The sequence below is a fragment of the Micromesistius poutassou genome (genome assembly GCF_964030765.1).
Source record: "Micromesistius poutassou genome assembly, chromosome: 17".
Taxonomy (NCBI): Eukaryota; Metazoa; Chordata; class Actinopteri; order Gadiformes; family Gadidae; genus Micromesistius; species Micromesistius poutassou.
Window position 1 is genome coordinate 1,055,563 of NC_140287.1, and position 21,361 is coordinate 1,076,923.

Sequence of the window (21,361 nt, forward strand, 5' to 3'; positions counted from 1 at the left end):
TTGTCAATATTGGAATTAAAAGGGAACCCCAGCAATATTATTTTCAGTGATGGCTTGTTTATTAAACGTTACATATTTTCCGGACCACGCATGACATATGATCTCTCTTCACACATTTGTTGTGAAATTCTTGACTGCAATGGCAGTGTTGTTAAAAGATGGCCTTGTTAGAAGATGGTCGCATTCAAAATTAACGGGTGTTCCGCGACTATTATGATTTTTTGGTCAAAAAGGAGCCGATCCCAAATCACAGCTGCCACCCTTTGCTCAAATAGGGCGAGTGATGGGCAAACCAGCCCAATGAGCACACCACATGATATGTACGTTATGAACACACCACATGATACGTACATTACGAATATAGTTAACCCGTGTTCTAAACTAACACACACATAACCAGCTATTCTTCAGGTCAAGGCCTGAGCCGGAGGCCGGATGTCCCAACATGGAGAGATGCTAGAGACTCAGACAATGCACCACACATTCGCAAGAACAGGTGTGTAGTACGCCTTTCAACTTTTATGTCATGACCCATAAGATCCAGTCAACCCAGAAGACGGTTAGAAATCCCACCGTTGGACCACAGTCATTAACACATAGTCTAACCGCAGCCCAGGGCGCCTCCCGCCTTTCCCAAGGTTAGGGAGCTGAACGGGGAGCTGGATCCAGGTAACCCCCACGCCAGCCCTGATAACATCCAAAAACACACACACCAACCCTAAGCACACACACCTCGTTAGGAGGAAAACACAGCATAAGACCATACCACACAGATCATCTTACGCTCTTCTGAAGCAGAACTTCCAAGGAGGCGAAGCTCCAGACGACCTCAGCGCTGATAGGGACTTAGAAATATTCGATCTCTCACGCTTTATGTACCTGTATCACTTTTACCATTTTACTTAATAAATCCGAGGCCCTCGTGCTGACAGACTTTATTACCTCTCCGTCTCATTTTCTCTGGTCAAGTAACTAGACAGACTGATTTTCCCAACACGAGCTCCCAGACTCCGCCTCGCTACGCTCTGACCCACGCTTCTCCGGTGGGCAGAGACCTTTCTTTTTACGTCCACCTTGACGTCCGACCACTTTTTTTTATGTCAGCTACAGTTCGGCTTTCCGCCCCAACCTCATTGACCGACTTGGCAACGTTTTCCCACGCCAGTTTTTTGCTTTTGGTGCTGATTCCGGAGGAAAGAGAGCCAAACAAGATCTTATTTCTGGACAGGACATAAAAACACGTGTGGCTTGTTGGGAGAGGAGGATGGAAGTGCTGGCTTCCACGGTGGCCATCTTGACTCCTTTTATTCTTGCCTTGGCCAATCACCGTCCCCGACCGAAACGAGTGGACCAATCCCCACCCGGGAATGGCACATTCCTATTTACATAGAAGATTGACAGAAAACACAAAGCCACACACACAAACACAGAATACAAAAACTACGACCACAGTCGTAACAAGTATAACACTCATCCTAGTCATGGTCAAGTCATAGCGTCGTTACCATGGAGATAACACGCCTTCCTAACACTTTCCAAACACCAAACTCTCTGAGTGGGTGCTTGTATGTATTCAGACCTCTCTCTCTCTCTCTCTCTCTCTCTCTCTCTCTCTCTCTCTCTCTCTCTCTCTCTCTCTCTCTCCAGGTGTTCATGTTCCAGATGTTGAGGTCTCTCTCTCTCTGGTCACTTTGCCCGGGTCGTCTCCTCACCGCCGACCACCTGCAGCTCCTCCGTGCCTCCGGGGCAGAGGAGGCCGAGCCGGCGGGCGGCGCGCCCAGCCAGGGCCCTCTGCAGCTGGGCTAGGAGGGCCGGCAGGGTGCCCCTCTGGTCCTAGAGAACCAGCAGCACCTCTGACCTGGAACCACACAGCAACAGCTGGAGGGGGGAGGGAGGGGAGGAGGAGGGAGAGAGGGAGAAAGAAAGAAAGAGAGAGCGAGAGAGGGAGGGAGGAAGAGAGGGAGAGAAAGGGAGGGAAGGAGGGAGAGAGAGGGAGGGAAGGAGGGAGAGAAAGGGAGGGAGAGAGGGAGGGAAGGAGGGAGAGAAAGGGAGGGAGAGAGGGAGGGTTCTCATGAGACAATTGAAAACAAAACTGGGTGTGGTCTCAGCAGCCTCACCTGGTCTGAGTCTGATTGGACACTGGGGCTGGGGGAGGCAGCACACCTGTTGCTGGTTGACCAATCAGTGGTCAGCAGGTTAACGGACACTCAATCTGATCCACAGTGTCGTCCAATCACAGGGAGACGGGGGGGGGAGAGAGAGAGAGAGAGAGAGAGGGGGGGGAGAGAGAGAGAGAGAGAGAGAGAGGGGGGGAAGGGAGACGGGGGGAGGAGAAGGAGACGGGGGGGGGGAGACGGAGATGTGGGGAAGAGAGAAGGGGGAGATGGGAGGAGAGGGAGACGGGGGCAAGAGGGAGAGACGGAGAGAGAGACAGAGAGTGTGTCTGGCCGTCTGTCTGTGGTTTCTTTCTACAACGGACACAGAGACACTGAGGCACCGCCCCCCCCCCCCCCCCCCCCCCCCTAACCAAAACCCAGGGAGGAGGTCCCAGAATAATATCAGAACAACATTATTATTATTATTCTATTCTTATTATTCTTAAGGCACTTATGTAACATTATTTAGTAATAAAATGAGAATGATGATGGGCTGAACACACGAGAACATTCAGTTGATCCAATGAGTTGTTTATTACCATTATGCTTCATTCACAAATACAACAGAAAAATAGTCCCTTACATGTACACAATAAACACAAGGACTGAAACAATAGAAGCTGCAGACTTTACTAATCATAAACAGGTGTGCACCAGGGTGGGAATTTCACAACAGCCACGACGGCCATGGCCGTCGTTGCCCCGCACTTTGGCCTTGATGCCCTGTGAAAAAATGTTCAATTTACGGCCAAAGTGGCCTTTGAGCCCCTGTCAAAATTCTAGTGCAAACAACACTAGTGACGCGTGGTGGGATTTTATGGAATTACGGCCACCCTAGTGCGCGCAGGAGGCTAGTCCCGTGTCTGTGGATCACAGCGATTGCTCTGCTGTGATTGTTCCAAAATAGAATTCGCGCAACTTCGCGAACCGCGCAGGTGAAGTATCAACATCACATGAAAGAAGAACGTCAACCAGCCTCCTCAGCAGTGTTTGTAATAACGCCGTTTAAAATAACGGCGTTACCTAACGCTGTTATTTGTTCAGTAACGGGTAATCGAACTAATTACTTTTTAACGCCGTTACCGTTACTGACAGTTAAATGCGGTGCGGTACTATGAATTGATTGAATAAACTGTGCAATCCAAACGCACCCCTGGCTCCACACAAACTGCTAGTGAGGAGACCGGGTTTAACAACGAGATAAGCGATTATGATTGGCTAAGGTAGAGTCATGTTTCATGGTAGCCAATCGGAGCCAGTGTTTTTACACACAAGCCAGGATATGCCTGCCACACGCACACACACACACACCAAACAGATTCGACGAAGCAGTAGAAATGACGAGTCTGGAGCAATCCGATGAAAAGTTGGCATATTCAAGGTGGAGATATAAACACAAGGCAATACAGGCAATAACGTGCATGTAAAGTGTACATTATGTCCAGGAGCAAAGACGTTGTAAGCAACTCTAATTTAATGAAGCATCTCACAACGACACACGCATCTACAAAGCTACTTTTTTTTAATTTAATTTTTTTTATACAGTAACGCAAATAATAATTACTTTCCCTGGTAACTAATTACTTTTATTATAGAGTAATTCAGTTACTAACTCCGTTATTTTTTGAACAAGTAGTGAGTAACTATGACTGCACTGTGTCAGGAGAAAGTGTATCTCTGATACTTCTGTGTTTAGGTCAAAGTGGTGGCTGTTGTCTTTCTGTAGCAGAAAGTCTCTCTCTCTCTCTCTCTCTCTCTCTCTCTCTCTCTCTAAATGCAATGTTTTACAATATGACATGTTTTTCAATGTTTCTAAATTAAAACAAATGTTTTAATACATAATTAATGTTTTTTGGAGAATGAGAATGTTAAGGTATTAATCTGAAAGGTAAAGCCAGCGTAATTTAACCAAACTGCCTTTGTGCCCTGTCATGTGGCCTTTGTGCCCTTAAAAAAAAAGTGAACGGGAAGGCCAAATGGCCTTGCCCCTAAAATGACGAAATTCCAAGCCTGGTGTGCACATATCTTTAATGACTCAAAATGTTCTGCTGTGTTTGTCTGTGTGTGTGTGTGTGTGTGTGTGTGTGTGTGTGTGTGTGTGTGTGTGTGTGTGTGTGCACGTGTGTGTGCGTGTGTGTGTGTGTGTGTTTGTCTGTGTGTGTGTGTGTGTGTGTGTGTGTGTGTTTTGTCTGTGTGTGTCTGTGTGTCTGTCTGTCTGTCTGTGTTTGTCTCTGTGTGTGTGTGTGTTTGTGTTTGTCCGTTTTTTTTTTCTACAGCCGACACAGAGACACTGATCCCCGCCGTACCCTAAACCCAGGGAGGAGGTCCTCCTGGGTGAAGGTGGACCTGAAGGTGTGGATGTGTGTCAGTGTGTCTGAGGACCCTCCTACACCTCGGGACACTCTGTAGAAGGACAGAGTGCCAGCAGGCCGGTCCAGATACACTCCTACTCTGGTAGAGGGGGGGAGACGTATGACTGTCTCTCTACTGTTGTACCGGGCAGAGTAACGATAACCATCACAATAAAGTGTCCAGGACTTGTTCCCTCCAAGCAAGCTGTCACCAACCAGTCCTCTCCTTGTGATTCCTCTGTATGTCACTCCTATATAAACCTCTCCTTCCCACTCTACCTCCCAGTAACAGCGGCCAGTCAGAGCCTCTTTACACAACACCTGGGGCCAGCGGTCAAATCTCTCTGGGTGATCCGGATACGACTGGTCCTCTTCAACCCACGTCACCTTTCTGTTGTCCTCAGACAGAGAGAGTCCTCTGTGGGCTGTGTTTGGGGCCAGTGTGAGTTCACAGGCATCTGACGGAGAACAAGACATGATTATCTGCCATTCTTCATCAACCATTCTTCATGATGATGATGATGATGATGATCATCATCACTAGTACTGCACTCCTGCATTCTTCTTTTTATTCTCTTTCAGACTATTTTTTTGATCGCTCTCTCTTCTTTAAACATTAACATAGAAAGAAATATCCTGTGATAGGTACGATAGTGGAATTATGTGCTGTATATTTTCTAAGCAATAGTACACATTGTGTTCAATATAATTAAAGTTAATTAGAAATCCCATGTGTGTGTGAGTGGCTGTCCCAATCAAAACATTGAAACCAAGACAAATGTATAAAGTGCATTTACTCCCTCAATATTTACACTGCATGAACATATTATACATCAAAATGTTTGGCACGATGAGCTTATTACACACATGTAAATATCTAAACAATATTTGTAATACCTTCCAAGATATTCAACTTTGGGATTTCCCAATACACACACATTGCACTCAACCTTCAAATGGAGTACGGGCTGGAGATGAACTGATGAACCATAGAACTGGTTATTGTATGTATGTATGTATGTATGTATGTATGTACATGAAGTAAACAGACACTTACACTTGATTAGAGCTGGTTTCAGCCTCCACACTCCACCGTGCTCCACACTGGGGGGGAAACAAAGTGAGAGCAGCATGTTGAAACATTCACCTTCATGATCTGCTGTTTCAACTTTGTCCCAGAGTGGTGAGCTGTCCTCTCCATACCTGAGAGTGTCCAGTCTCCAGTGTGGATCCTCCAGTCCAGCAGAGAGCAGCACAGCTCCAGAGTCTCCTGGGTGATTGTAGCTCAGGTCCAGCTCTCTCAGATGGGAGGGGTTGGAGCTCAGAGCTGAGGCCAGAGAAGCACAGCCTTCCTGTGTGACCAGGCAGCCAGACAACCTGCACACACACACACACACACACACACACACACACACACACACACACACACACACACACACACACACACACACACACACACACACACACACACACACACACACACACACACACACACACCATTTATTCCATCTAGCTGTTCGTACCAAAGTAAACACATTTAGAAAGTGTATTCATTCCATATGGAGGACAAGTAAAAGCTTTATTGATACTTTGAACTTGAAACAGGGTCTTGGACTTGAAACGAATACTCCTTTCTCAATAGCTACAACTCAATGAGATATTGTTCTGTTAGAGTCAGGAGAAGTCTGCTGTGTTTGGTACGCTAAGACCGTTTATCCACAGGTTCTAACATTGTGTAGAACCAGGGAGTTATTTGTCAGCAGGGAAAAGAGCAACAGAAATGCATCGGACATGAGCAGCACTTACTGGAGTCTAGAATAACCAGTTTGAATAAGAGGCTGATAACTGACCTGAGAGTTTCCAGTGTACAGTGTGGACTCCCCAGTCCAGCAGAGAGCAGCTTCACTCCTGAATCCTGCAGATCATTGGTACTCAGGTCCAGCTCTCTCAGACTAGAGGAGTTGGAGCTGAGAACTGAGGCCAGAGCTTCACAGCATGTCTCTGACAGATGACAGCCATTCAGCCTTCACACACACAATAAACACAACATGTTAGGAACTGTGATTAAAATAACATAAATCTTTAAGTTATTCAATAATGAAGGAATGTTATTAGTTTAACAAAAAATACTAAATAATAAGATGCATAAATGTTCATTATATATTTAAGCAATAGATCACTTCAGTCAGTGGTATGTTCTCATTATACCACAGTTAAGGGGCGACCCCCATAACTGTGGTATAATGAGGACATTTCACTGACTGAAGTGATCTATTGCTTTTATAAAATGGTTAAGTAAGTATGGCGAAATGAAAGTCATAGACACCCTCAATTTTGAAAAAGCGAGAAAGTCTGAAAAGCATTTTTTTTAACGAATACAAAAAAGTAGTCCCTCCTGGGTGCCTTCAAAGTGTATAGCGGTTGCTATGCAACATACTGTAGCGTCCTTCAGAGAGAAGGCTAGAGACGGTAGCTTGGTTCACCGGCAATTTAGCCTACTATCGAGTTCACTCACTGTGTGCTTATTGCTTTAGAACATTTCCACCCTCTCCAGCAATCAACATATTTTTAGGCTTCAGTAAACTATGCTATTGCTTTTATATAGAAATAAACAACAGTTCAAGTTAGGCACGGAGTGATACTGAACTCTGTAAACTGAACGGGCATCATAGCTGTGTGTATACGCTCAATATACAACAGTTGGGAACCAATCAGATCGCTTGATTTAAGCCACCCGTTTTATAATAAATGTTATATAGTTGTTTAGTTGGAATTGAAAATGTTTTTTAAATTAATACTACTATTGTTCTGAATATTCTCTTATGTGTACTGTAATACATTATACTTTGATAGTACACCTACAGAGATGTTTTGTATATTATTATAACCTTTATATTCTACTAGTATGTTCGTCGTGAGTAGAATAGTAATACATGTTGTGATGAACCTACAGAGATATTTTGCATATTATTTTAATCTTATACTTCAGTTTTATGTTTATTGTGTTATGAGGAGAATAAATATCCGAGTGAGCAGGAAAACACTTTTTAAGCACGAGAGCAAAGACAGCATTTGAGTACATGGGGGTGTCAGCTGCGTGCTGCTTCACTTTACGTGCACACTTTGATGGATGTAAATCTGTTAAATTTCTTCTGATATTGACCCTTGTGGTGTAACTGTTTGACCATTGAGTAAAGCTGACCTGAGAGTTTCCAGTGTACAGTATGGACTCCCCAGTCCATAAGAGAGCAGCTCCACTCCTGAATCCTGCAGATCATTGGTACTCAGGTCCAGCTCTCTCAGACTAGAGGAGTTGGAGCTGAGAACTGAGGCCAGAGCTTCACAGCATCTCTCTGACATACGACAGCCATCCAGCCTTCACACACAATAAACACAACATGTTAGGAACTGTGATTAAAATAACTGAAATTGTTAAGTTATTCCATAATGAAGGAATGTAATTAGTTTAACAAAACATTCTAAATAATTAGATGTATAAATGTTCATTATTCATTCAATGTAAAATGTTAAATAGTTGTTTAGTTGAGATTGAACATGTTTTTAAAGGAAAACTACTAATCCTAACCATATATTCTATTGTTCTGAATATGCTCTTATGTGTACTGTAATACATTATACGTTCATAGGACACCTACAGAGATGTTTTGTATATTATTATATAACTAAACTTTATTCTGTTATGAGTAGAATAGTAATGCATGTTATGAACCTACAGAGATATTTTGCATATTATTTTAACCTTATATTCCAGTTTAATGTATATTGTGTAGTGTGTATTGTAATACATGTTATTAGTAAACCTACAGAGATGTTTTAGAGGCTTTGACCACTGGCAGCAGCCTCAGAAGACCCTCCTCTGAAGCAGAGTATTTCTTCAGGTCAAACACGTCCAGCTCCTCTTCTGATGTCAGTAGGATGAAGACCAGAGCTGACCACTTAGCAGGGGAGAGTGATTCTCCGGAGAGACTTCCTGATGTCAGGTACTGTTGGATCTCCTTCACTAGAGAACAGTCGTTCAGCTCATTCAGACAGTGGAACAGATTGATACTTCTCTCTGGGGAAAGATCTCCACCTATCTTCTCCTTGATGTAAGACACTGTTTCCTTCCTGGTACATGAGCTTACATTAACTTTTCCTGTCTGTCCAAGCAGACCTTGTAGGATAATCTGATTGGTCTCCAGAGAGAGGCCCAGGAGGAAGCGGAGGAACAAGTCTAGGTGTCCGTTCTCACTCTGTAAGGACTTGTCCACAGCACTCCGGTAAAGTTTGAGCTTTCTTTTTTCTGTTTGTTTGTTTCGAACAAGAATAGACCTCGGGGATTGTTGTTGTCCTGTGAGCAGATTGACACCATTGTTGATGAAGGACAGAAAGACATAAAGGGCAGCCAGAAACTCCTGGATGCTCAGATGGACAAAGCAGAACACCTTGTCCTGGTACAGCACACGCTCCTCTTTAAAGATCTGGGTGAACACTCCTGAGTACACTGAGGCTGCTCTGATATCGATGTCACACTCTGCCAGGTCATTCTCGTAGAAGATCAGGTTGCCTTTCTCCAGCTGATTAAAAGCCAGTTTTCCCAAAGAAACAATGATCTTCCTGCTCTCTGGACTCCAATTTGGATCAGTTTCAGCTCTCCCATGGTACTTCCTGTCCCCATGTACGGACTGAACCCTCAGTAAGTGGCTGTACATCTGAGTCACAGTATTGGGCATCTCTTCTATCTGGGATTTTTTGAAGATGTCCTCCAGAACTATAGCAGTGATCCAACAGAAGACTGGGATGTGACACATGATGTGGAGGCTTCGTGATTTCTTGACGTGGGAGATGATTATGTTGGCCAGCGTCTCCTCTCTGAATCTCTTCCTGAAGTACTCCTCCTTCTGTGGGTCGGTGAACCCTCTCACCTCTGTCACCATGCCAACACACTCAGCAGGGATCTGATTGGCTGCCGCAGGGCGTGTGGTTATCCAGATGCGAGCAGAGGGAAGCAGGTTGCCTGTGATGAGGTTTGTCAGCAGTACGTCCACTGAGGTTGGCTTTGTGACATCAGTCCAGATCGGGTTGTTCTGGAAGTTCAGAGGAAGTCGACACTCATCCAGACCATCCAAGATGAAGACGACTTGGAACCAGTCAAATCTGCAGAGTCCTGCTTCTTTGGTCTCAATAAAGAAGTGATGAAGAAGTTCCACCAAGCTAAACTCTTTCTCTTTCAGTAAATTCAGCTCTCTGAAAGTTAAGAGAAATGTGAAGTGTATGTCGTGGTTGGCTTTTCCTTCAGCCCAGTCCAGAGTGAACTTGTGTGTTAAGACGGTTTTACCAATGCCGGCCACTCCAGTTGTCATTATTGTTCTGATTGGTTTATCTTGTCCAGGTAAGGGTTTAAAGATGTCTTCACATTTGATTGGTGTTTCCTTCTTGGCTGGTTTCCTGGAAGCTGTTTCAATCAGTCTGACCTCATGTTCCTTGTTGACCTCTCCACTGCCTCCCTCTGTGATGAAGAGCTCTGTGTAGAAGTCATTCAGACCTGTTGGCTGTCCTGCTTTAGCAAATCCCTCAAACACATTGTTGAACTTCTTCTTCAAATGAGACTTGATTTTATGTTGGCACTCGACAGCAGCAGATCCTAAATGAGAAACCAACAGAAGACATCAGATAGTGGATGGTGACATCAGTGGAAACATATCAATATTTCCTCCTAAATAATCAACTTCATGATATTTAGTGTATTTTATAACTTTGGTTGAAGAAGTCCAGCGAAAATTTAACCCAGGGTCTTTTTCTGCATGAAAAGAGATCAAATAAGCCGTTTTCTTTGTTGATCAACCAGTACAGAGCTTGCCCGGAGCAACGCTAAGAGCCCAAATGGCTAACAGTGCATTGGCTAGGGGCGGTGCGCCAAAAGCTTACAAATGTGCATTTTTTAACCACTAATATAGCTCAAAATAGAACGAAACCTCTGCAGTAGCATGACTAGGGTCCCTACACATAAAAAGTAGCATCAACACCTTCGTTAGTGAACCGGGAGTGCTATGCTGATATATGAAGATAGTGCTGCATCTCTTCCACTAAGTTATTCTGCTGCTGATTTGCAGCATATTGTTTAACATTCGGTAACCTGATAGACCCACAATAACCCTACAATAACCCTACATATCAGGATCAAACCATTTAACCTGATAGACCCACAATAACCCTACATATCAGGATCAAACCATTTAACCTGATAGACCCACAATAACCCTACAATAACCCTACATATCTGGATCAAACCATTTAACCTGATAGTTATAGATTCTATAGCCAGTATGATCACCAGACTCTCTCACCCTTGTAATCAAGAGTGGCGTAGTCAATATTAAATCTGCTATTACGGAGGCCACATTACATTACAATAGTTGATGGGCCAGTAGTTATAGATTCTATAGCCAGACACATACCACCTGTGCCAACATTTTTGTAATCAGCCTACTATAAGTAAATTGAATATAACAAAAGCAAGTACATTCCAAAACATGTTTTTATTTTGTGCATAGACGTAGATGCACAGTTCAAAAACACAATATCGAAAAATCGCCGTATCATACAGACTCCTGTAGAGGCGCACTTGCTCAGCAACTCTTTCTTCGAAATCATCCATTCTTGCTCTCTATGGTTTTTCCGGTCTGTCTGTCCGCTCGTACTCCAAGTGGCAAAAATCGTGCGGATCTGAGCCCTCAGCCCTTAAAAAGGGCGGTGCGACAGCCCATGCGCGGGGCATGTGACCGTCACGTGACCGCAATTTTGCCTGATGCGCGGCTCGCGCGTTCTCTCATGCGCGACAGTAAATCTGGCTTTACCCAAACCCGAGGAAAGATATTTTGACATTGAAAAGTTATGAAAAATCTCAGAATATGTCATTTAGTGTGAGCAGAACAAATAAGAGTCTCTTCCGCCTTTCAAAATAGTTATTCATTCTGTTTTCAAAATAAGAGTCTCTTACCGCCCCACAGTGTGTCAGCTGGTTCCTCCTGGTCCATCAGGCAGAGCTTTGTGCCTGCAGACTATTAGCAGATGGAGATGCTATTTAATGTTCATGTAGAGCTGAAGTCAAATATCTTGTTGGACATTTACACACCTTGATCAGCTCTGTTTGATGCTGCACAGACTGAGCACTGGTAACCTTTGACCTCTGGTGGGGTTGTCTGGGGAGAGAACACACACACAGTAAACATAAACACACACAGTACACATACAAGAGGGGGGAGAGAGAGAGAGAGAGAGATTATATTTATGTATTATGTAATATGTGTATACAATTACTGTGTAATTGTATTTATTTAGTTATTATTCTACATTTTGTATCTTTATTTAATTACTACATTCTTTGTATTGTTATTCATCCCTTAATCTCTCTTTCTCTGTACTTTTGACTCTTCAGCTGCAATAACAAGAGAGATTCCCCTTGTGTGGGATTCATAAAGTTGATCACATCTGCTTGTGGTGATGTTTTGTTTGTGTGTGTGTGTGTGTGTGTGTGTGTGTGTGTGTGTGTGTGTGTGTGTGTGTGTGTGTGTGTGTGTGTGTGGTGATGTTACCATACGAAATGAGACGAATGGACAACTGTTTATCAGAACTCAGGTTTATCTCTGGGATATAAAGTGCACGTCTGACTCGTTCCTGTACTACGTCATGACCCATACCATCTACGGCAGTGTCGCAAACACTACATCACTCCCTTTTTTTTAAGATGCATAACGTCACAACATTTCTGAATAGGCATACATGAACCTATGCATTGTAAACAGATGAGGCTACCATTTACTTGTGGCTTCTAGTAAACAAAATAACATTTCACACAGTACCAAACAGTACACATTCTTCTGGTTTCAAATGTCTCATATACTCTGGTATTCAACATATTTCAAGTATCAAATAAATGTATCAACACTGTGCTATAACATTCACAGTCATTTGCATAACATTCTCTGCATTACAAGTGCAAATGTACTCGGTACGAACAGTCATTAGAACGAGCTGTCATGTTCACTGACAGTAATATGAGCTATGTTGGCATACTGCCTTTGACCAACATCTCACACATAGTCCCTTAGGTACGGAGGGCGCTGTCGTCTGGTTCTGGAGGGGTACCTTTGTGGCCTTGGTGAGGCACCAGCGACAGTGTCACCGTCATCATCTTCATCGGGATCTGATGGAATGTCCTGTATCTCTGGATTTACTCTCTTGAAAAAGGTTGAATTGCGAGTAATGGAATGTCCATCTCTGGTCGCAGTGACCATTGAGCCTTTCACTTTTGAAACAGTATGTATGTTGAAACAGTACAGTATGTTGTAGGGTGTGGTAAGCTTGTTGTGTTTGGGTTGTTTGTGAAGCACTGTGTCGCCAGGAATGAGGGGGCGTGGTTTGGCGTGACGGCGTGCGTCTGAGTTGCGCTTCATCTTGGCCTTAGCTGTGTTGTCTTTGTCTCTGATTGTGTGGTCAATGTTCTTTTCGAAGGTTGAGGTGAGTGTGGGGACTTTTGTGTGCATCTTGTACCGTAGTACTAGTTCAGGTGTAGAGCGATACTCACGGAGGAATTTATCTTCTTCTGGTAGATCTGACATTCTCAGGGGCTCTGACTGGGCTATGGGTGTGTTTGCTTGACATGCTAAACAGTTCTTTACAGTCTGTTCTGCTTTCTGATCGATGTCGGGGAACCATACATTTGACCTGAGAAGTGTCCTTGTTTTAACAATGCCCTGATGTCCTTCATGGGCTAACTGTAACACTCTGTGTTCAAGGGATGCTGGGATGATGATCCTCGTGCCTCCGAGGACGATGTCGTTGCTGGGCAGCATGCTCAGCTCTTCGCTGACTCGGATGAATTTCTTCAGAGTAGCAGCATGCTGTGTGTTGTCGGTGATCCTGTGCCACGTGTTGTGTCTGATGCAGGAAATTACCTCCTGTAATATCGGGTCCTTGAGTGTTTCTTCTCTGATCTCGGCGAGGGTCATTGCTTTGGGTGTAGCATGGTGGGCGATGAAGTTGACATATTCTTCTGCTACCTTCCCTGCTCTTGTAGATTGTCCTGTTGGTGTCCTGATGGGGTGACGTGACATGTAGTCGGCGGGGTTCTCTGCACCTTTCCGGTACTCCACGCGAAAGTTGTAGGGCCTCAGTCCCCATCTCTCGATTCTCGCTGGTGGTTTTGATTTGGGGTTATTCCAGATCACTTCGAGGGCTTTGTGGTCTGTGACCAAGGTGAATGGGTTTCCGTAGATATATAAGTGGAAATGTTCGCAGCTCCACACGATGGCCAGTGCTTCCCGTTCAGTCTGTGAGTAGCGTCACTCAGAGCACGGCTGGCATATGCTATGGTGTGCCTCTTCCCTTTTCTGTCCGTTTGATAAAGAATAGCACCTAGGCCGACTGGGCTGGCGTCCACGATCAGCTCTGTGTCCTTAGCTGGATCGAAGTACGCCATGACCGTGTCACCGGTGAGGCTGTCTTTGATTGTCTGTAGCGCAGCAGCGTGCTCCGGGCCCCAGCTCCATTGCGTGTCTTTTTTGGTGAGCTTGTGTAGTGGAGCGGAGATGGTGGCAAAGTCTGGTATGAATCGTGCACAGTATTTTGCCATGCCGAGTAGGCTTCTGACCTCTGTCGGGTCCTGTGGGTCGTTGGCTTGCTTGATGGCGGCGACCTTTTTGGGGTCAGCTGAGATTCTGTCTGCTGAAAAGATGAACCCGAAGAATTCGAGGCTGGATTTATCAAACTCACACTTTTTGCGATTGAGTGTGAGACCTCTCTCTTTCAGTCTCTGGAACACCGCTCTGAGGGTGTTGTCGTGTTCAGCCTGTGTCCTGCCGTGGGTAATGATGTTGTCACTCAGGTTCTTGACACCGCTGATCCCTTGTAATGTCTGGCATATTGCGTTCTGGAATACCTCCGCTGCAGACGATATTCCAAAGTTTAGGCGTTTGTATCGCCTCAGACCTTGGTGTGTGGTGAAGGTCGTGATGTATCTGCTGGCCGGGTGGAGCTCTAACTGATGATATCCGGCAGTCAAGTCCAGCTTGGAGAAGACCGTAGCTCCGTTGAGCTCATGGATGACGTCGTCCATGGTGGGTGTGATGTGGCGTTCGCGCTGTATGGCGGTGTTGGCTTGTCTCATGTCGACGCAGATCCTCACTTTATCCGGGTCTTTTGGTTTGGGAGGCATCACAATTGGGGAGACCCATGGCGTAGGGCCTGTGACTGTCTCTATGATGTCATCATTCTCGAGTTTCATCAGTTCGTCTTCGACTTTTTTTCGGATGTGAAACGGCACCCGCCTGTGTGGCTGACAGGTAGGCTGCACGTCTGTGTTGATGTGTAGCTTGACTTGAAAGTATTTTAGTTTGCCTATTCCCTGGAAGAGCTCTGGATAACTGTCCACCAGCTCGTCTGCCACTGTTCGGCCGCTTGTAGAGGTGACGCTGTTGACTATCTTGATCAGGCCAAGCTCATCAGCTGTTTTGTAGCTTAACAGAGAGCAGCCATCGCCCTCCAGCATGTAGAACATGCCCTTAGTCTTTTTGTTCCCTGCCCCTATGTCACAGTTGAATGCTCCAGCTATGGGCAGTGGGTTGGTGCAGCCATAAGGATATATCTTTACGCTGACTGTGGTGAGCTGCGGGCGCGGAGTCATTGTGTTGAAAACGGACTCACTGATAATATTCACTGCAGCTCCAGCGTCTATGAGTGCTGATATCTTGGTATCGTTGAGCTTGATGCATGTCTGTGGCTGCATATTGCCACTTTTGCTGTTTATTATAAACACATATTTCTCATCGCTGCTAGACGAGTTGTAGCCATCATTTTGCTCTGTGCTGTTCACATTGTACACTTTGCGTCTGTGTTGTTTACCTTTCTCTCCGTCTTTTGGTTCACGCCCTTTGGTTGGTTCTTGTTGCCTAGATCTGCATTGTCGAGCAAAGTGATTCATCCTACCGCATGCTTTGCAGTCTTTGCCCCGTGCTGGGCAGTCTCCTTCATGTGGATATTGTCCTCCACAGTTCCTGCACTTATTGTTGGGCCTGCCTCTCCCAGTGTATTGGCTGGGCCGCCAAGTCTGCTGGATCACATTCACTGATGCAGTATCTGTCTGTTCCATGCTCGCTGCTTGCTGCTCAGAGAGTTCTAGTGACCTACCATGGTCGAGAAGGTCATCTAAGCCTTTGTCAGGCTCTCTGAGCGGGCGTCGACGCAGCCTGGTTGAAGTGCAGCATTGAATCAGTTGTGCTTTGATCTCTTTGTCAGCGTCTGCAAACTCACAGTTCTTTGCAAGCATGCGTAGTCTAGTGCAGTATGTGTCAAGATTTTCGCCTGGCAGTTGCACTGCCTTTCTGAACATGTAAACTTGATACTGAGTGTTCTTCTTGGGGGTGAAGTACGTTTCGAGCCTTGCCTTTACGTCCGCATATTTGTCGCCTTCATCTGCGAGTGTGTCGTAGATATCATGCACTCGTTCTCCTGCTAGGTGCAGCAGCAGTGCCTTTAGCCTAGCATCGCCGGTAATGTTGACAGCAGTAGTGTAGTTTTTGAACCTTTGCACCCATTTGGTCAAACGCGGTCTCAACAAGCTTGGATCCGTTTCTGAGTCAAATGCATGGAGTGCAGGAGTGTGCGCGAGCGACATGACGAGGACAGCGTGTAGTGTTGGCCACTCAGTCCTCGGAATGCTGGCTATGCTTACTATGAAGCTAGCTAAACTACCGCGGTTATGAGACGTTTTTAATTCCTCTTCTTTTCCAGACTTTATTGTTCCATATTTATCCTCGTCGCCAGTGTGATGTTGTAGGTTACCATACGAAATGAGACGAACGGACAACTGTTTATCAGAACTCAGGTTTTATCTCCGGGATATAAAGTGCCGTCTGACTCGTTCCTGTACTACGTCATGACCCATACCATCTACGGCAGTGTCGCAAACACCACGTGTGTGTGTGTGTGAGTGTGTGTGTGTGTGTGTGTGTGTGTGTAAGGAGTACAGGTAAACTGTAATCCTCTTCAGTTAGTTAATGATTGATTGTGAGAGAGAGCATCAGTAGAGTCTGATAACAACCAACTGGTCTGTTGTCATGGTCTGTTTGAAACTCCTACCTCTCCTCTCTGGAGGGGCGTCCATCTTTAAAGACAGGAGGATGATACATAGAGCTGTCACTCTTCATGGAGACACAGCTGGGTCCAGGGGAGTCTGCTCTCTGCTGCTGGACTCTTCTAGAAAAACAAGACCATGTCAACCACATCACTAAAACAGCCTTATCCCTCCTCTCATTATCACCATGTCAACCACATCACTAAAACAGCCTTATCCCTCCTCTCATTATCACCATGTCAACCACATCCCTAAAACAGCCTTATCCCTCCTCTCATTATCACCATGTCAACCACATCACTAAAACAGACTTATCCCTCCTCTCATTACCACCATGTCAACCACATCACTAAAACAGCCTTATCCCTCCTCTCATTATCACCATGTCAACCACATCACTAAAACAGCCTTATCCCTCCTCATTACCACCATATCAACCACATCACTAAAGAGAGAGAGATTATATTTACACTGTGCAAGTATTCTGTGTAATTGTATTTATTTTGTTATTATTCTACGTTTTGTATCTTTATTAAATTTTTACATTTATTTTGTATTTTTATTCATCCCTTAATCTCTCTTTCGCTGTACTTTTGACTCTTGAGCTGCAATAACAAGAGAGATTCCCCTTGTGTGGGATTCATAAAGTTGATCACATCTGCTTGTGGATGTTTTATTGGTAAATGGCTGTGTGTGTGTGTGTGTGTGTGTGTGTGTGTGTGTGTGTGTGTGTGTGTGTGTGTGTGTGTGTGTGTGTGTGTGTGTGTAAGGAGTACAGGTAAACTGTAATCCTCTTCAGTTAGTTAATGATTGATTGTGAGAGAGAGCATCAGTAGAGTCTGATAACAACCAACTGGTCTGTTTGAAACTCCTACCTCTCCTCTCTGGAGGGGCGTCCATCTTTAAAGACAGGAGGATGATACATAGAGCTGTCACTCTTCATGGAGACACAGCTGGGTCCAGGGGAGTCTGCTCTCTGCTGCTGGACGCTTCTAGAAAAACAAGACCTTGTCAACCACATCACTAAAACAGCCTTATCCCTCCTCTCATTACCACCATGTCAACCACATCACTAAAACAGCCTTATCCCTCCTCTCATTACCACCATGTCAACCACATCACTAAAACAGCCTTACCCCTCCTCATTACCACCATGTCAACCACATCACTAAAACAGCCTTATCCCTCCTCTCATTACCACCATGTCAACCACATCACTAAAACAGTCTTATCCCTCCTCTCATTACCACCATGTCAACCACATCACTAAAGAGAGAGAGAGATTATATTTATACTGTGCAATTATTCTGTGTAATTGTATTTATTTAGTTATTATTCTACGTTTTGTATCTTTATTTAATTTTTACATTTATTTTGTATTTTTATTCATCCCTTAATCTCTCTTTCGCTGTACTTTTGACTCTTGAGCTGCAATAACAAGAGAGATTCCCCTTGTGTGGGATTCATAAAGTCGATCACATCTGCTTGTGGATGTTTTATTGGTAAATGGCTGTGTGTGTGTGTGTGTGTGTGTGTGTGTGTGTGTGTGTGTGTGTGTGTGTGTGTGTGTGTGTGTGTGTGTGTGTGTGTGTGTGTGTGTGTGTGTGTAAGGAGTACAGGTAAACTGTAATCCTCTTCAATTAGTTAATGATTGATTGTGAGAGAGAGCATCAGTAGAGTCTGATAACAACCAACTGGTCTGTTGTCATGGTCTGTTTGAAACTCCTACCTCTCCTCTCTGGAGGGGCGTCCATCTTTAAAGACAGGAGGATGATACATAGAGCTGTCACTCTTCATGGAGACACAGCTGGGTCCAGGGGAGTCTGCTCTCTGCTGCTGGACTCTTCTAGAAAAACAAGACCTTGTCAACCGCATCACTAAAACAGCCTTATCCCTCCTCTCATTACCACCATGTCAACCACATCACTAAAACAGCCTTATCCCTCCTCTCATTACCACCATGTCAACCACGTCACTAAAACAGCCTTATCCCTCCTCTCATTACCACCATGTCAACCACATCACTAAAACAGCCTTATCCCTCCTCTCATTACCACCATGTCAACCACATCACTAAAACAGCCTTATCCCTCCTCTCATTACCACCATGTCAACCACATCACTAAAACAGCCTTATCCCTCCTCTCATTACCACCATGTCAACCACATCACTAAAACAGCCTTATCCCCTCTCATTACCACCATGTCAACCACATCACTAAAACAGCCTTATCCCCTCTCATTACCACCATGTCAACCACATCACTAAAACAGCCTTATCCCTCCTCTCATTACCACCATGTCAACCACATCACTAAAGAGAGAGAGAGATTATATTTATACTGTGCAATTATTCTGTGTAATTGTATTTATTTAGTTATTATTCTACGTTTTGTATCTTTATTTAATTTTTACATTTATTTTGTATTTTTATTCATCCCTTAATCTCTCTTTCGCTGTACTTTTGACTCTTGAGCTGCAATAACAAGAGAGATTCCCCTTGTGTGGGATTCATAAAGTCGATCACATCTGCTTGTGGATGTTTTATTGGTAAATGGCTGTGTGTGTGTGTGTGTGTGTGTGTGTGTGTGTGTGTGTGTGTGTGTGTGTGTGTGTGTGTGTGTGTGTGTGTGTGTGTGTGTAAGGAGTACAGGTAAACTGTAATCCTCTTCAGTTAGTTAATGATTGATTGTGAGAGAGAGCATCAGTAGAGTCTGATAACAACCAACTGGTCTGTTTGAAACTCCTACCTCTCCTCTCTGGAGGGGCGTCCATCTTTAAAGACAGGAGGATGATACATAGAGCTGTCACTCTTCATGGAGACACAGCTGGGTCCAGGGGAGTCTGCTCTCTGCTGCTGGACTCTTCTAGAAAAACAAGACCATGTCAACCACATCACTAAAACAGCCTTATCCCTCCTCTCATTATCACCATGTCAACCACATCACTAAAACAGCCTTATCCCTCCTCTCATTATCACCATGTCAACCACGTCACTAAAACAGCCTTATCCCTCCTCTCATTACCACCATGTCAACCACATCACTAAAACAGCCTTATCCCTCCTCTCATTACCACCATGTCAACCACATCACTAGAGAGAGAGAGAGAGAGAGAGAGAGAGAGAATATTTATACTGTGCAAGTATTCTGTGTAATTGTATTTATTTAGTTATTATTCTACGTTTTGTATCTTTATTTAATTTTTACATTTATTTTGTATTTTTATTCATCCCTTAATCTCTCTTTCGCTGTACTTTTGACTCTTGAGCTGCAATAACAAGAGAGATTCCCCTTGTGTGGGATTCATAAAGTTGATCACATCTCATCTGCTTGTGGATGTTTTATTGGTAAATGGCTGTGTGTGTGTGTGTGTGTGTGTGTGTGTGTGTGTGTGTGTGTGTGTGTGTGTGTGTGTGTGTGTGTGTGTGTGTGTGTGTGTGTGTGTGTGTGTGTGTGTGTGTGTGTGTGTGTGAGGAGTACAGGTAAACTGTAATCCTCTTCAGTTAGTTAATGATTGATTGTGAGAGAGAGCATCAGTAGAGTCTGATAACAACCAACTGGTCTGTTTGAAACTCCTACCTCTCCTCTCTGGAGGGGCGTCCATCTTTAAAGACAGGAGGATGATACATAGAGCTGTCACTCTTCATGGAGACACAGCTGGGTCCAGGGGAGTCTGCTCTCTGCTGCTGGACTCTTCTAGAAAAACAAGACCTTGTCAACCGCATCACTAAAACAGCCTTATCCCTCCTCTCATTACCACCATGTCAACCACATCACTAAAACAGCCTTATCCCTCCTCTCATTACCACCATGTCAACCACATCACTAAAACAGCCTTACCCCTCCTCATTACCACCATGTCAACCACATCACTAAAACAGCCTTATCCCTCCTCTCATTACCACCATGTCAACCACATCACTAAAACAGCCTTATCCCTCCTCTCATTACCACCATGTCAACCACATCACTAAAACAGCCTTATCCCTCCTCTCATTACCACCATGTCAACCACATCACTAAAACAGCCTTATCCCTCCTCTCATTACCACCATGTCAACCACATCCCTAAAACAGCCTTATCCCTCCTCTCATTACCACCATGTCAACCACATCACTAAAACAGCCTTATCCCCTCTCATTACCACCATGTCAACCACATCACTAAAACAGCCTTATCCCCTCTCATTACCACCATGTCAACCACATCACTAAAACAGCCTTATCCCTCCTCTCATTACCACCATGTCAACCACATCACTAAAGAGAGAGAGAGATTATATTTATACTGTGCAATTATTCTGTGTAATTGTATTTATTTAGTTATTATTCTACGTTTTGTATCTTTATTTAATTTTTACATTTATTTTGTATTTTTATTCATCCCTTAATCTCTCTTTCGCTGTACTTTTGACTCTTGAGCTGCAATAACAAGAGAGATTCCCCTTGTGTGGGATTCATAAAGTCGATCACATCTGCTTGTGGATGTTTTATTGGTAAATGGCTGTGTGTGTGTGTGTGTGTGTGTGTGTGTGTGTGTGTGTGTGTGTGTGTGTGTGTGTGTGTGTGTGTGTGTGTGTGTGTGTGTGTGTGTGTGTGTGTGTAAGGAGTACAGGTAAACTGTAATCCTCTTCAGTTAGTTAATGATTGATTGTGAGAGAGAGCATCAGTAGAGTCTGATAACAACCAACTGGTCTGTTGTCATGGTCTGTTTGAAAC

The 21,361-nt window shown here is 44.4% G+C and overlaps 1 protein-coding gene across 2 annotated transcripts; it reads right to left on the reverse strand.

The window, feature by feature from the left end:
* Positions 1-2,704: 2,704 nt before the first annotated feature.
* Positions 2,705-17,613, reverse strand: LOC311362507 (protein NLRC3-like). Of its 2 annotated transcripts, none has more exons than XM_084482367.1 (10): positions 17,516-17,613; positions 16,646-16,762; positions 11,643-11,709; positions 11,508-11,568; positions 8,333-10,151; positions 7,710-7,883; positions 6,358-6,531; positions 5,711-5,884; positions 5,565-5,611; positions 2,705-4,965 (listed from the first exon to the last, which is right to left on the reverse strand). In XM_084482367.1, the coding sequence occupies exons 1-10, from the start codon at positions 17,581-17,583 to the stop codon at positions 4,427-4,429; spliced, it is 3,240 nt and encodes a 1,079-aa protein (XP_084338493.1). In that variant the 5' UTR covers positions 17,584-17,613; the 3' UTR covers positions 2,705-4,426. The 2 variants fall into 2 exon arrangements, with proteins under 2 accessions (XP_084338493.1, XP_084338494.1); XM_084482368.1 differs by having other exon boundaries at positions 16,646-16,759; positions 17,516-17,596.
* Between the last annotated feature and the right edge of the window lie 3,748 nt (positions 17,614-21,361).